At 45.7% G+C, this 16,906-nt stretch overlaps 1 protein-coding gene across 1 annotated transcript in view; it reads right to left on the bottom strand.

The window, feature by feature from the left end:
- The window catches only part of RARRES1 (retinoic acid receptor responder 1), a 28,242-nt gene that overhangs the window by 5,593 nt on the left and 5,743 nt on the right, over window positions 1-16,906 (bottom strand). The window contains exons 3-4 of the mRNA XM_008067647.2: window positions 7,184-7,246; window positions 3,395-3,578 (exon numbers count right to left, since the gene is read on the bottom strand). Coding sequence (XP_008065838.1) covers window positions 3,395-3,578; window positions 7,184-7,246 — 247 coding nt within the window. The remainder of the gene's footprint in view (window positions 1-3,394; window positions 3,579-7,183; window positions 7,247-16,906) is intronic.

Below are 16,906 nucleotides of genomic sequence, written 5' to 3'. Positions count from 1 at the left end.
CACCAGATGCTTAGGTGTGAGGAGGAACAAACCCCAAGATTGTCTCATTGTTCCCTTTGCTAGTTAATGTTCTTCAAGAGCAGTGTAACAATCCTTACTAGCCTAATGATGCTCTGATAATCAATAACTTCTAGAGCTTACACAAAACCCATGATGACTATCTTAAACTTTACTACTTACACAATGCTACGGAAGCTTTTAATTATAGCTTAAGCCAATTTCCTAAAGACTGTGGCCCAGTCCAAAGACCACACTGGGCCCTACAGGATGTGGCCCCGTCCAAGGTCCACGGTGGGCCACCTTTTGGAACAATAGACTACAATCTCTTAACAAAATGGCTATTCCAAAGTCCTATATATCTATCCTAATTTCTATGAAAGTTTTCCAATTCTTAATTCTAATATATAAAGCTGATTAGCAGTAGCAAAGCTTCTAAAACCTAAATGTAAACTGTAAATGTACTAAGGCCAAAACATCGATAGTAGAAAGTGGAGACAATGACATTTCTAAAGTTAACTATATTCTTATTAAACCTAAAAATATTATGATTGATTATGTTTGAACTAACATGATTCGTAGCATGACTTATTCTACAATACCTTCTATGAATAAAATAAATTCAATTTCTATAACAGGTAGAAAAAAGACCTTACACTAACTGTAGCTAAAGCCGGCCTAAAAGAATGCAGCCCAGTTCAAAGTACGTGCTGGGCTCTCAGGAATGTGGCCCAGCCCAAACTCTGTGCTGGGCCACTCTTGATAATCATCTATACCATTGAAAAGCTGAAAACAGCTCTCCATAAGTATATACTAATTCTACAAATATTCTTTTAAATCTTATAAAGAAGCTTGTACTGTATAAAAGGCTCCCAAATGTGACCTGAGTTTGAATTATATCTAATATCTAAGCCGAAACCACAGTTTATGGGAAACAGGAACAATGGGTTTCTAGAGTGAGCCATGCCTGTCACAGTCACAGAGCCTTCAGCTTAGGCCAGCAGAGTTCCTTTAGGTTATTTGTGCTGCATGGCAAAAGGGGGAGGAAAATGGGGTCTACGGCTCCCGAACACGTCCTAGCGGTCTCGAGGTCCACAGCCCTCCCTGATCCCTAACGCTCAGTGGGCCTCCGTAGCCGGCTCCCAACACCTGTTCAAGTCTGTTTCTACGTTAGTACAGAGATTGATATGCTTTTATCTTACCACACTGAGTACATCTATTATAAGACAATGGATGGATATTGGTTGTACTATAGACATGCAGAGTGAGAGTCATAATGATATTCCAAGTTAATCTGAAGTCTCATTAGTTGAGAAGCATGTTTAATTAGGTTGAAAAGTTCACACAGTGTGATGGTTTTACTTACTAGTCTGCCAAAACGTCTTTGCCTCTGATCAATTGCTTTAGAGCTAATCAATATGTTGGCAACATCTCTGTCACTTTTTCTGAACCCATGAAGAAATCAGGTGGAATTTTCTTTTAACATTGTTTTGGGACCTACAAACTTTTTAATTAAACAGGCTTTATTTTTAAACTTACTTTAAATCAGACACTGCTAGAGGTAGGGATACAGTGATTAATATATTACCTTTGGTGACTTTAAGAAACTCAAATTTTAGTGAATAATTAATTTATGAAGTAACTGTTCATGGACCAATATTTCATGCAATTTTGCAAAGATTTTATATATTTAAAAAAAATTTTTTTGAGACAAGGTCTCACAGTGTCACTCAGGCTAGAGGCTGGAGTGCAGTGATCATGGCTCACCACAGCCTTGACCTTACTGGACTCAGATGATCCTTCCACTTCAGTATCCCAAGTAGCTGGGACTACAACTGTGCACCACCATGCCTGGCTAATATTTTTTTTATTTTGGGTAGAGATGAGGTCTCACTGTGCTGCCCAGGTTGGTCTTGAACTCCTGGGCTCAAGCAGTCCTGCCTCAGCCTCCCAAAGTGCTGGGATTACAGGTGTATCTGTACCTGGCCAATTTATTCATTTTTTGTAGAGACAGGGTCTCTCTATGTAGCCTAGGTTAGTCTCAAACTGCTGGCCTCAAGTACTCCTCCTGCCTCAGCCTCCCAAAGTGCTGAGATTATAGGTGTGCACCATGGCATCCAGCAAGGCTTGGAATTTTAGACACAAGGAGCAGGATTCCACCCCTTAAGAACACTTGGTCAGTCTCTATAAGTTGACAGGGAGCAGAGACAGGAATGGAGAGGACAGGTCGTTGGTGCTGACATGGGAGCGCTGACATGGGTCTGTCATTTATCTGGGTACACGAGTGAACTATGAGAGAGTGGGATGAGAGGGGCTATCGCGGTCAAGTGTCAAGCTTAATACCCAAGTGCAGGCCCAGACTTTTGTGACTTTTGTGGTTTTGAACATTGGATTTGCCAGTAAATGTGCTGAGTCCCAGCTGCTGCCCACTCACACTGGCGGGTGCCAGATGAATGGGCCCTGCTTCACTCTGGCTGAGTCCCTCCAGAGGGCAGGGCTCACTTGTGAGAGGCTCCACTGCCCGTCAGCCTTTGCCCTGAATGAGCTCAACCTACTCCGCTGAGGTATACCAGAAGGAGTGAGACAGTCTGCTCCCTGGCCCTGTGCAGGCAATGGTGGTGGGCACGCTGGGGGCCCTGAAGGGCTATTGTCATCTGCAGTTTCCAAAGCCACCACCCAAAATAGAAAGGTCATCTCAGATTCTGGACTCAACCCTGACAACGGCACCCTGACAACGGTCCCTGGCCAGGACCTCATTCCCACCGATGTGGAGGCTCGGGACCAGTTGCCGCCATTATGGAATGGCAGGTGGGGAGGTGAAATAGACACAGCTTTTCGCAGAGTTACCGTAAGGTACTAGATCTGAAGGGCAGACAGTGACACTTCTGAGCTTTGTTTAAATAATGAGGCATACATAAAAAAGAATGAAATAATGTCTTTAGCAACAACTTAGATGGAACTGGAGAACATCATCCTAAGTGAACTAACCTAGGAACAGAAAACCAAACATTGTGCATTCTGATTTTTAAGTGAGAGCTACACTAAGGATCTGAAGTGGCATAGAGAATGAGATAATGGACACTGTAGACTCAGAAGGGGGAGGGTAGAGGAACAAAAAAGTCACCTATCCGGTACAGTGTGCACAGGTCAGGGTGGTGGGTCCACTTAAAGCCTGGACTTCTCCACCATTATACAATGTATTCATGTAACCAAAAACTATTTGTACCCCCTAAAGCTATGGACTTTTTAAAAATTAAATTTCAAAAATGAGGCATACTACAATCTATAGTTGAATTAAAGGGCTACTTTAGGGCTAAAAACTTAAATGATCATTCCTTGTAAGATTTAGTCATGACACACATCCCTGAATACAGAAATTCCAGATGCTGATTCCTACCGGGTATGCTGGCCACATCCAAGGGGTTTTTGAGTTGCTTCATCTGCTTGTAAAGCTGGTAATCCTCTTGTTGTCTTTTCTTCTTCTCCACGAGCCGGGTGCAAGTTATATTAACGGCTGGTCTGGGTTTCTGATTCTTGAAAAACACTCGAGCAGAACACTTCCCCAAGCGTGGCTCATCTTCCTGCAGTAGACATTTGAGAATTAAACAAGATGGCTTCTGATCACCCCCACCTACCCAATGCTCAGCACACACAAGACTGAAGAGGTCCTGGGGCAGCAGGCATGATCTGACAGCAGTAGACATAATGGGTTTTGCTTTGTAGAATACAACAGGTCTTCACTCTTTGCCATCACTTAAGGTCTTGCCTTCCAGTTGTGCCCTTATACAAGGATGCTGGCCCTATTCCAAAGAAACATCATCAATAACTGTTGAGTTCCACTTGGCTCAAACCTCTAGGACAGTGGATACTTTTCTCTCTAATGTGGGCCAACATAATACTTAGCTGGACCTCAAGATTATTGACTTGAACTAAAAGATGAGGCTGGCTTCTATGAACAAAAATAACAACAGGCTCATGCCTGTAAATCCCAGCACTTTGGGAGGCTGACATGGGAGGATCACTTGAGCTCAGGGGTTCAAGACCAGCCTCGAGACCTCATCGCTACAAAAAATAAAAAAATTAGCCAGGCAAGGTGGCACATGCCTGTAGTTTCAGCTACTCAGAAGGTTGAGGTGGGAGGATAACCTGAACCCAGGAGTTGAAGGCCGCAGTGAGCCATGATTGTGTCATTCCACCAAGAAAGGAAGGGAGGAAGAGAAAGAAAGAAAGGAGGGAGGGAAGGAAAAGAAAGAAAACTCCATGCTGCCTTGTGAGTTGGGTCTTTTTTTCCTTCTAGTTTTAAAGATGAAGATACTGAAATTTAAAGGGGAGCCTAGTCCACATCCCACAGCTAGTAAGTATTAAGCGGGGACTTGAGCTCACACCCACCTTACACCCAAGTGCAGGCTCTCTGTACCAACTCTGTCTCTCTACCTGAGATCTAATCCAAATGGAACTCATTCAGTGACCTGAGGGAGGCTTATCTGCATTCACATTTAAATGTAAATATGTTGGGTATTCTGAGATCCCCCTTACTTAGGTTCCAACCCAGAGACACCTGGAACTTCAATGAGACATCAGATCTACGAATTGTTTTTAGGATGTTTTAAGATGTAACCCTTTTGGGTCACATATTCCGTATCCCAACCATAAAAGCCAGGACACCTACTCCCAGAAAAATGCAAATATGCTCATACCATCAACACTAGGATTTGAGGAAGTTCATAGGCCTCTGGTCATACCCCTCCGCCCATGGGCCAAGTCAAGAACCCCTGTTACAATGTGGTTGGGTGAGTAGTGGAGGCAATAACCTTTTCACTTTTTCAATTTAATCTGGGTGTAGTCCCAGTTTAAACAACCACCAGAAAAAAGACTTAAAAAGAAAAAGCCCACAAGGAAACAAATTGTAATCATAATCAGATCTGCTTAATAAGCCTATTTCTAGAACTAACTAAAAAAACTGAAAAATAATTTCCATCAGGCATCTTTTCCTGGTGTGCCTGCAGGTTCTGGGGGGGGGGTAATTTTGGTAATGATAAAGGTGCTAATTATTGGTGCAACAGAGAAAAATGGAGAAGGCAGAATTCTGAAAAAGGGATACTAAAAAGCAGAAGGTGGCTTGAACCTGGTCTCCTCATGTTGAAGCCATTTCCAGGGAAGAGAAAAAGAACCAAGTATTGTCTTCTTTTTTTTCCCCTTTCCTTCCCCTCCCCTCCAAAACCTCCACCAAATCAGAGTCATTCATTGCCTGAAGATAAAAGAACTCTCCACCCCTGAAATGGAACGTTGCTGTGAGCTAGCTGTGTTCTTCGTGTATCACAGGACCAAATCCAGAGAAGCCTGTTGCTGGTCAAAAAAAATTCTAGTGAACTGGGTATGGTGGCCCACACCTATAATCCCTGCACTTTTGGAGGCTGAGGTAGGAGGATCGCATGAGCCCAGGAGTTCAAGACCAGCCTAGTCAACATAGCATGCCCTCGTCTCTCCAAAAAAATAAAAAATTAGCCACGCATGGTGGTGCACACCTGTAGTCCCAGCTACTTGGGAGACTGAGGCAGAAGGATCACCTGAGCCTAGGAGGTTGAGACGACAGTGAGCTGTGACATGTCACTGCACTTCAGCCTGCGCAACAGAGTGAGATCCTGACTCAAAATCATCTTCATCATCATCATCTAATGATTGTTTTCCCATTAGCTTTACTCTAACTCTTTCTGTTTGCAACACTAGAAGTCAGAAACCTCTTATGCTTTAAGAGAATTTTAATTCTTAGGTTAATAAAGTCAGAGTATGTTGCTGTCAGATTAGAACTTGTTTCTGCATGCTGGTAAGCCTTCTTCTGGATGTTAAGGGCTGGGGGAGCCATGCCTTCACTTCCAGGAAACACCTTAATCACAGATGCTGCCTGCTCAGCCCAGTCTGCTTCTTGGCCCAGCATGGGGACAACTTGGGTTTATGTCCTCTCTGCCCAGGCTGGTTGCAAGTTCACTGGGCTCTAATTTGCTGACTAAACTCTGACCTTTTTTTCTTTACCTTACCAAATCTGTAAGGGTCCTGGAGAGACAGGCTTTTAAAAATTAATATTGTTAACTATTTAATGTGATTTACTTTCCAACTAGGCTCTGGCATAGCATCAAGTAACCGAGAAAAAAGGAAAATCAAAATATTTCATGGTCCTGTAAAGTTGTCTTTTGGGGACTCTGGACATCTTTCAAGACACCTGCTCCTCTGAAGTCTGCCACCACCCATAAAGTTTTGTCTTTGTATCAAGAAACTTGACTTCCTTATCATTCTTCAAGCTGCCTACTTCCTTTACTGCTTTCAAATTCCTAGATAATGTTAGCTGACTGTCAGTCAGAAGTCTTTGGATCCACTTATAGCCTGCGTGTCTCCTCTTAGAAATGTTCTGCCTTCCTGAACTAAACCAATATAAATTTCACATGTATTAATTTATGGTTTCCTGTAACTTCTGTCCTTCTAAATTATATATATAACCAAGCTACAATTCAAACGCGGTGGACACATGGTCTCAGGACCTCTTAGGGAAAGTGTCATGGGCCTCGATCACTCATATTTGGCTCAGAATAAACCATCTTAAATATCTTACACAGTTTGGCATCTTTTGTCAACAAATTTCTTTATCAGTTAGTTTTCTCTCTACTCTCTTCTTGAAAATAGGGAAAAGAAAACTTGGTAAAACCTGGTCTACTTGGTCAGACCTGCAGTGAGGCTGATACTGCCTGTTGCACCTATGTGTGTTACAGAATGCCTCTGCACGTAGGCTGGCAGGGTTGGTCTCAAGCCATATGGACTTCTAGCCAGAAATGTCACCAGCCGACAGGAAAAGAATACATTGGCATTTGAGAGTGAGTCATCCTAACGACTCTGAAGTGCTAGGAGGGATCCGAGAGTGAGTTGTGAAATTCTCTCCTCCAGGCCCAGAGGGGGGCAGATGATGGACTGCTCTCAAGGCAACTCTGTGTGAGACCATGAAGGTGAAGTTCAATCTGGAACTCCTGTCTAGCTTTGTTCTTCAGTTCTTGAGAACAACAGAAAACAAAGCAGGAAAAAATACCCAACCAAACCTCCAAGCCACGATATATTAATATTCTTGATTGCATTTATTTATTTATTTAACCATATGTGTAGGAGTTGCTAAGAGGATACTTCAGGAATTGGGGTGGCATACCTCCGGGTTGTAGCTTTCTGTGCTGAACACCAGGTCGACTATATACCCCTCTTTGGAATTAACCTGAAATAAAAGAACAGAATCTCAGCATGGTAGAATTTTCACTAGGCATCTGCAGATCCAAGGGTTGGTTTCTTGGGACAATGTGGCACTTATGTGGTGGCTGTTGTATTTACACCTGAATCAAACTGGTGATTTCCCACAAGGAGAAAGGATCTCAAACTGTGGTCTAATTGTGCCATTCTTCTTGCTGGTTTGACACCTACTCACAAAGAGGGAGGACGAAAGGGAGAGGTTGTGTCCTGGCTGGAAGCGACTTTGTGACAGCAGCTGAGGAGAAAGGGATGGGTGTGTGCAGTGCACTGGAGGGATGCCCTTATCCCAGCCCTTCGTTCCCACTCCATGTCCTGGCTTGGGGGCTGGAGCTGCATCAGCCAGCAAGACCAAACAGGGGTATAGTCAACAAACACAGAATAAATACTAAATACAGCTATTGGGGCAATGAGATAAGAAAGGGAGTGGCAGGCAAGGGAGGCGCCTGGCACGAGGGCATCTCAAAGCTGAGATCTACAGGACAGGAAGGAAGCAGCCACGTCCAGATCTGGGTGGGGGATGCACCCTCCAGGCAGAGAGACCATGCGTGCAGGCACGAGGTGGAACTTTAGCCTGTGACAGAAGGAGTTACCAACATGTTGTAGTCTTTCTCTCCTTTGCAGTTTTCACAGGCAGGCAAATTCTAAACTTCCAAAAGCATATTTTGCCTTTTTATTTAACTATTGCATTAATTCCGATGAATTTTTCAGAGTATACATAGCGGTGTTGAGGATAATTTCATATTATTTGCCACCACTTTTTAAAGAGAGTAAAATGATCATTCAGTAAAAGAAGTTTTTTCTAGAGAAGAAAAGACACTTTCTGCTGTATGGAGCCGAAGTCATTTCACAGGGTACAATTCAATGCTCACTATTTTTATAGTTAAAATCTGTAGGCATGAAGGAGAGAGGAAGAACTGTGCTAGAAACCAGAGTTAGGCCCAAGTTCTAGGACAGTGAAGAATGATAACATGGACTCCTCTCAAGGGTGCTCCTGAAACACCCATTCAGCAGCAAAAAGATCTTCATGAGGCATCCATGACAGTGGCTGGCCCAGGGTCCCATGTTCCGTCCCAGAGACTCCTGAAGTTCAGTGTCTTCAGTGTCTGCCCATGTTGGAGAAACAGAGCCGTGGCCACACTGGCACAAGCAACTTTTACTCACAGAAGACAACACTTTTGCTTGCTAGCATGTTCTGAGCCTTGAAAGGTCCATCGCACCCACAATGGTCTTTCCACCTGCATGCGACGCTAGGATCTGGAGTCTGCTCTTCATGGTCACGGGGGCTTCTTGAGTGCAGCCTCCTAGGCAGAGGCGGGAAGGCCCTCAGGTTTGTAGCTACGGGTGGGTAGAGAAGCCATTTGCAAGAAGAGGAGGAAGAAGCCCAGATGGACAGATTTAATCTATGGTGCATGGGGACGTGCAATGTCCCGGAAGATGCTGCATGTTATATACGAGGTCAGAAGAGGTGGTGGTTGAAGCCATGAAGTCTGATGCAATCCTTGGGGAGGACATGGTAAGCCTTCCCGTCAGTCATAATGTGAGCCTTGTTTAGTGCTACACCAACACACTCACACAAACTTTCCTCAGTCTTGATAACATTGTGCATATTTTATTTTTTTAAGTCAGAGTCTCACTCTGTTGCCCATGCTGGAGTGCAGTGGCACACTTATGGCTACCACAGCCTCGACCTTCTAGGCTCAGGCAATCCTTCCACCTCAGCCTTCCAAGAAGCTGGAAATACAGGTGCATGCCACCACACCTGGCTAATTTTTTAAATAATTTATTGTAGGGATGAGGTCTTATATTGCCCAGGCTGGTCTTTTTTTTTTTTTTTTTGAGTTGGAGTCTCACTCTGTCACCCAGACTGTAGTGCAGTGGCCGCTCCCGGCCACCGCAGCCTCAACCTGCTGGGCTCCGGCGATCCTTCTGCCTCAGCCTTCCAAGTAGCTGGAACTACAGGCGCGCACTACCACGCCCAGCTAATTTTTGATTTATTGTAGAGATGAGGTCTCGCCAAGTTGCCCAGGCGGGTCTCGAACCCGCGGGGTCAGGCAATCCACTCACCTCAGCCTCCTAAAGGCGCGGGATTACAGGTTGAGCCACCGAGCCCGGCTGCCCAGGCTGGTCTTAAACCCTTGGGCTCAAGCAATCTTCTTGCCTCTGCCTCTCAAAGTGCTGGGATTACAGGTGTGAGCCTCCTGCCTGGCTAATTATGCATATTTTAAATCGAGGGCATCAGATATTATTTGACTCACCCATTTTTTGGAAACATATGGAGGCAAAGTGAGGCACCAGTAACTATTCTTTGTGGGAAAGAAACAGAACTCAATGAACAAAGGCTATGAGCTGGTGTGGAGTCTGTCCTTTTGAAGAGTTTTCTTTACTAATCTGATTTCCTTATTTTGTTTTAACTGGGCACCCTTAAAAATGTCTACATTTCATCCATAATCAGATTTTTATATTTTTTGTTGTCCTTTATCATGAATCAAAACACAGTCCTTTTATCTCTCTCAAAGGCTTCTCCCTTCTCCCTTCCTATGAGTCACAAGTTCCCCTGATGGGCTTTGCTGATTCTGGTGTGATAAGATAACAGCCACAGGGCCAGCAGGCAGAGTTGCTTGAGGCAGTGCCACCTTCTCCTGGATGTAGTGTCGCCCAGTCTTGCAGTGTTAGTTTTGCGTTGAACTTTGGCTGTCCTTGACTTGACATATTCTGTGATGGAGAGGATTTTGTTGTCCAGCAACATCCACTCCGGAATTTATTGAGTATCTACTATATTCCAAGTACTGTGTGAGGTACAGGAAATACTGAGCAAAACAAGAGTAGCTTCTGGGGGGGAAGGAGCTTTAAATAGAGCATCCATTGTAGAATGGGTTAGCTGGCATATCTGGCCTAGGAGCTATGACAGAAGAATTGGAGAGTTGATCTAGTTAGGGAGCAGGGAAGTAACACTGGAGCTGAATGAGGAATTGACTTTGGGAGTGGGGGATGCTGGCAAATCATTCGGCACAGAAGCCACAGGGGCTGAAGGACCCAAGGGCAACCCAGGGAGCTCAGGGCAAGAAGATGGATCCAGGAGCAGGGAGAGGCTGACCAGGCAACCAGGGCCACACCTGTAGGCCACAGAGAGGGTCTTATTGGGAAATGGAAAGCCCTGAACTAGGAGGAGGAATTTTGAAAAGATCGCTCTACTGGAGCGTGGAGACCTGATGCTGAAGTGAGGTGTCCAGAAAAAATGTAGAGGGTGCAGGAGGCTGGTTTGAGGGTGGATGGGGAAGCTGGGCCTTGAGCCAAGGTAGGGACAGTGGGAATGGAGAGAAGCTCATGGGGGACAGAGCTATGTCCTGTTAGAAGGTAAAAAAATGAGCAGTTACATAATTTGAGGTCAGACATCATCACTGGAATACAACATCTTACATTAATGCAGCATTTTATTTTTTTATTTTTTTGAGTTGGAGTCTCACTCTGTCACCCAGACTGGAGTGCAGTGGCCGCTCCCAACCACCGCAGCCTCGACCTGCTGGGCTCCGGCGATCCTTCCGCCTCAGCCTTCCAAGTAGCTGGAATTACAGGTACGCGCTACCACGCCCGGCTGATTTTTTTATTTATTGTAGAGATGAGGTCTCGCTGCCCAGGCGGGTCTCGCACCCGTGGGTTCAGGCAATCCACTCATCTCAGCCTCCCAAAGGCACGGGATTACAGGCTGAGCCACTGAGTCTGGCTAATGCAGCATTTTAAACATCAAGTGTTTAAAAGAGGCTGGGCATGGTGGCGCAAGACTGTAATCCCATCACTTTGGGAGGCTGAAGTGAGAAGATTGCTTGAGCTCAGGAGGTCAAGACCAGCCTGGGCAACATAGTGAGAACTCATCTCTGCCAAAAACAAAAAACAAAAAAACAAATCAAAAGATTAGCCAGGTGTGATGGTGCAGGTCTGTAGTTCCATCTACTTGGGAGGCTGAGGCATGTAGATTGCCTGAGCCCAGGAAGTTGAGGCTATAGTGAGCCATGATTGTGTCACTGCACTCCAGCCTGGATGACAGAGTGAGATCCTGCCTTGAAAAAAAAAAAGGGAAGCCTGTACTTTGGGGAGAACACTCTGTTTTTTCCCTTTCTGCCATTGTCGTCAATTGCCAAGTGCTGGTTCCTTTCTGTTGCCTTAGAGCCACTGTGACAACATTAAACCTTGTGTTTCTAGGCGGAGGGCTGGGCGGGTGAGGACAGGGGTCTGCTTTGTCCAGTGCTCAGAGGTGATTCTAATCTCCCTCCCACACACCCCAGGAATCACTGGTCTAATGGACCCAGCTTCAAAATGTTCTCTGCAGCCCTCTTATTTGGGAAGAAAACATAAATGTCAGACTATTCCAGTAAAAACAAACGTCTTTATTTTATAAGGTTACTTTCATGACTCAGGCTTGGTTGGAGACAAGTAAACAACTCATTTGTGAATAAAAATTGCCACGCTGTTCTTATGCCCTAGATGGAGAGGGCATGAGTATATTACATTATAGCCTTAATTGCATTTTCCCTCTTTGGGCAAGGCCAGATAAAGTGAATATGCAGTTTATGAAGTAAAAATCAGTTACCTTCAGACCAGGCCCCACCAGTGGGGTCCGAGGAGGTCTTTGTACTTGGAGGCCTTGTTTTATCAGACTAAGCAGCAGTGGAGAGACAGAGATGCAGTCCTGAGTGTTCATCTCAGTCCAGCCAACTCTGGGGTCTGAGTTCTGGACTGAGAGTGGGAAATCAGAGTGAAGATGGCGGGGGCAGCTGACCCTGCTCTGTCTCCTCTGGGCTCAAGTGGAGCTACTTAGAAAAGTCTGGTTGTGAGACAGAAGATTTTGGGGGTCTCCTTCTCCTACTGGAAGGGCTGGGAATGGGTGGGAGCCTGTTCTGTCCCCCTGCTCCAGGTGCCCCAATGATACTGGCACTTTTTCAGCTAACCTTATGTCATTCCACAAATATTTATTTATTTATTGAGTTAGTTAGTTGGTGTCTCATCTCTGTCACCCAGGCTGGAGTGCCGTGGTGTGCTCATAGCCACTGCAGCCTCAACCTGCTGGATTCAGGCGATCCTTCCACCTCAGCCTTTCAAGTAGCTGGGACTACAGGCACGTGCCACCACGTCCAGCTAATTTTTTGATTTATTGTAGAGACAAGGTCTCACCATGTTGCCCAGGTTGGTCTCGAACCTATGGGCTCAGGCAATCCTCTCACCTCCGCCTCCCAAAGTGTTGGGATTACAGGTATGTGCCACCACGCCCGGCTAAATGTGTATTTATTTAAGAGACTAGGCTTTGGCCCTCTCCCCCACCTTGGGGAGGTAAATCTTCTCTCTCCCTTCTCTTTCTCTAATTTACTTTTAAATAAACTTTTCTATTTCTTAAAAAAAAAAGAGACTAGGGTCTTGGTTTCACTTTGTCCCGCAGGTTGAAGTGCAGTGGTGCCATCATAGCTTACTGTACTGTTGACCTCCTGGACTCAAGCGACCCTCCTTCCTCAGCCTCCTGAGTAGCCGGACAACAGGCGTGTGCCACCATATCCAGCTAATTTACTTTTTGTTTTTATGTAGAGATGCAGATCTTGCTATGTTGTCTAGGCTGGTCTCAAAATCCTGGTGTCAAGCAATACTCTTGCCCTGGCCTCCAAAGTGCTGGGATTACAGGTGTGAGCCCTGCAAAAAGCCTCTGTACCAAATGTTTCTTTCCTATTTGTCTCTAGCAGGCCCTGTGCTAGTGCAATGCAGGAGCTAAAAAGCCGTGATGCCCTGCAAAAGCTCAACATCCAATTTGGGAGAGACAGACACACGTGCTGAATGGAAATAAAGTTGGCTGTTCGGGGGCTAGGACAAAGCAGCCTGCCATCATGAACCCAGGTGGGCGGAGCAGGCAGACGGGTTCAGATGTGAGATGATCATGGCTGCAGAGATGAATGAGACAAGAGCAGGGTGCATGAATTACCACTTCCTGGGCACCCACACATGTTGGGCTGAGTGGTGAATACTTATAGGGGCTCACAGCCACCCCAGAAGCTGGGTGTGGTAGACTGAATAATGCCACCCCCCCCAGAAACTTATGTATGTGTTATTTTACATGGCAAAAAGGATTCTGCCAGTGTGATTAACTTAAAGCTCTGGAGCTGGGGAAATGATCCTGGGTTACTTTGTAAGTTCAATGTCATCACAAGGGTCCTTATAAGAAGGAGACAGTAGTGTCATCATCAGATGACTGCTGATTTTGAAGATGGAGGATGCAGTCATGACCCAAAGTGCACGGACAGCCTGTAGAAGCTAGACAAGACAAGGAAGTGGATTCTCCCCTAGAACCTCCAGGAGGAACAAGGTCCTACTAATACCTTGATTTTAGTCCAGTGGGACCCATTTTTGACTCTGGTCTCTGGAGGTAATAGTGAATAAACATGTTTAACCCACTATGTTTGTAGAGATTTACTACAGCAGCAGTAGGATGTGATACAGACACAGAATCACCTGTGGTTCTTGATGTCACGTTCTGTGTGGCATGTGCCTTTGTGATCATCATGGACTCACCTGCTTCCTGCACATAGCCATGGTACAAGCCTCCCTTTTGTAACTCAACTTTACTGGCTAGAGATATCCTGAATAACCAGGCCCCCTTGACAGAGTGGACACTTGTTATGGCTATCTTATTGGCTGCTGTGGGACCATGTCTATAAAAGGCTCTCCAACTGAGGCAAATAGATGCCAAGAGTGTGTAAGTGTCACACATTTCTGGGCTGATTCGGTGCCCAACAGCCAGGGAGATAAAAGGTCAGGTTGGATTTTTGTGTGTGTGTGTGTGTGTGTATTTAACACTTCATGCCTCATAATATCAATCATTTGGGGACTAATTATTTACATCTGTCTCCAGCAGAACAGCCCAGGTCCTTATAGGAAGAGTCTGCAGTCAAGCCAGTTTCCTGTTGGGCAACCACATGACCCACCCCCAGGGGTCTTTATTTGGGGAATTACTAGTGCTGGGTACATGCATTCTTGGCTATGACTCCACAGGTGGAAAGCTAAGTGAAAAGCATTGTGGGATGGTTAAAAAAAAAAGTTTTTTTAAATGGTGGTTTAAAAACAATTTATTACAGAATGGTTAAAAAAAAATCCTACTTGCTGGTTCATCTGGGTGAGGTTAGCTTGCATGATTGGGGCAAGGTGCTAAGGGGGCCAAAGTCAGTTCCCCCACCCAGGGCCTGGTGGCCTTTCCCACCACATGCTGGACCCACACTTTGCAGTCAGAGCCTGCCTGCAGACCAGGTGGGTGCTGTGGTGGGTGGCAGGCAGAGACCATGCAGGCAGGGGAAGGAGGGCGCCAGCCTCTGTTCTGTGCTTTCAGGATTGTTACGTTTCACCCTCAGGGCAGGGTGAGGAGCACCAAGTTCATCTTCCAAATATTCATCCCTGCCCTCTTTCCCAAGGCCCATAAAAGCACATAGAACTGCCTTCCTTACCTGGAAATTAAGATTATTTCACCTTGTGTGAAATACTTATCTTTACTACTTATCTTCTCCCTCCATATTTGTTGCAGTCCTTTTAATTCTCCAGTTCTTGGGTCTATGGCCTATTTAATATTCTGCTTTCCATTCTCCTGAACGATCACCTCTGAATTATTGACATTAATGGAGAGAAGATGTCAGGAAGAGTGGTCATTAGATGAACTATATTGTATTAAAATGCTTTATAAATTGATGTGATACAGGAATAAAGCTTTTCTTGATAGAGTAAGTGCTCTCAACTGCCTCATGGCCCAGTGGACATGCTCCATTCCTGCAGTAAGACCCATGGTGGCCCCAACCCAGGAGTGAATAAGCACCTGCCTAATAGCCCAAACTCCAGAAGTGTACAGGCACCTGCCTAGTAGCCAGTTCCCCGTAAGTGCAGACACCTGCATAGTGGACCAAATCCCGGAAGTGCACAGGGCCCTGCCTGGTGGCCTATACCCCGGAAGCACACAGGCTTCTGCCTGGTGGCCAGTATCCCGGAAGTGCACCGGTGCCTGCCTGGTGGCCAGTACCCCGGAAGTGCACACGCTCCCGCCTAGTGGCTCGTACCCCGGAAGTGCTAGAAAGACTGCAAGGAGCTCCAGTTAATGGCCTTGGTCCTATATCCAAAGACAGGTGATAAATTTACTCTTTTATATTTTAATTTAAATTGAAGCAATTAAGGTATGGGCATAACTCCTCCACCTCATACACTTTGGTCATCTTTTTCAAGTATGATTCCTGCCACCGGACCTGGTGTATTCATTGGACATTCACCTTAAGTGACCAGTCCCCAAACAACAGCTCGTTCCCGAATGGGTTGGCTTCTTCATGAAGTCCGTGCATGCGAAGATTTCGTCAGTCTCACTAAATGTTAGTAAGGGACTGACCTCTCACTGAGTGTCCCGGGCAGGGAGCAACAGGAGACTGTCTCAGAGTAGGGGTATCCTCGAATAGTCGGGAGGAGGGAACATACTGTGGGGCGGATCCAGGAAACCCTGGGTACCATAAGACCTCTCAACACCGTCCAGAATGTCCCCTACTCCAGCTGTGGGGCCTGAGCCTCCGCCACGTGATGTCAGGAAAGTCAAAATCTCATTGGTCTTGGAAGCTTAGTGTAAGGCCGGAAAGAGTTGGCATCAGGCGCGGGCAGTGGGCGAAGCAAGGAAACACAAGCCGTGGTCTGTGATCTCTCCCTACAACGAGGAACAAAACAAAACAGAACACTCCCTCCATCCCACTCCACCCCACCCCAGCTAGAACTTCCTTAGTCTGGACTTTCACTGTAGTTACTGCCACAGCTATGCTGCACTTCACCACCAGAGGGCAACAGTGTTTCTACAATGAGGAATTCTTGCAGAGCCAGGAAATCACAGAATGCAGGAAATCACAGAATCCAGGAATCGCAGAACTGGAAGACGTCTTAAACATCATTTGGTCCACTGGCTTTTGAAACTTTTTTTAGCTGCAACCCACAGCAAGAACTGCATTCCTCATTATGGCCTAGTTCATATACATATAATTGAAACACATTTTGAGATACTTTGGAACCTTGATTTTACAACGTGCTCTAATAGTTTGTAGTCTATGCTACTTCAAAATAATAATAATAAAGTTGGACCTTACACCAAATTGATTTCATAACCCACTAGTGGGCACTTGGTTTGAGAAAGCCTGACTTCGTTTCAGCCTCTCATCTTACAAAGGAGTGTACTCACCCCTAGAATGGGGAGGAATCCCCACGAACTACTCTTCTCTCCCCCACCCACTCACTTTGCAGGATCAGTCCGGGATGAAGGACAAACACTGTAGGCCAGGCAAGGTGGCTTCTGCCTGTAAACCCAGCACTTTGGGAGGCTGAGATTGAAGGATTGCTTGAGGACAGAAGTTCAAGACCAGCCTGGGCAACATAGGGAGACCCCCATCTCTAATAAATAAATACATAAGTTTTTTCTTTTTTTTGAGTTGGAGTCTCACTCTGTCACCCAGACTGGAGTGCAGTGGCCGCTTCCGGCCACCGCAGCTTCGACCCACTGGGCTCCGGCAATCCTTCCGCCTCAATCTTCCAAGTAGCTGGAACTACAGGCGCGCGCTACCACGCTCGGCTAATTTTTGATTTATTGTAG

Source organism: Carlito syrichta, unplaced genomic scaffold (genome assembly GCF_000164805.1).
Source record: "Carlito syrichta isolate Samal-C Ts95f unplaced genomic scaffold, Tarsius_syrichta-2.0.1 Scaffold309726, whole genome shotgun sequence".
Taxonomy (NCBI): Eukaryota; Metazoa; Chordata; class Mammalia; order Primates; family Tarsiidae; genus Carlito; species Carlito syrichta.
The sequence above is the reverse complement of the archived record's forward strand: the minus strand, read 5'-3'. Positions and strand labels throughout refer to the sequence as shown.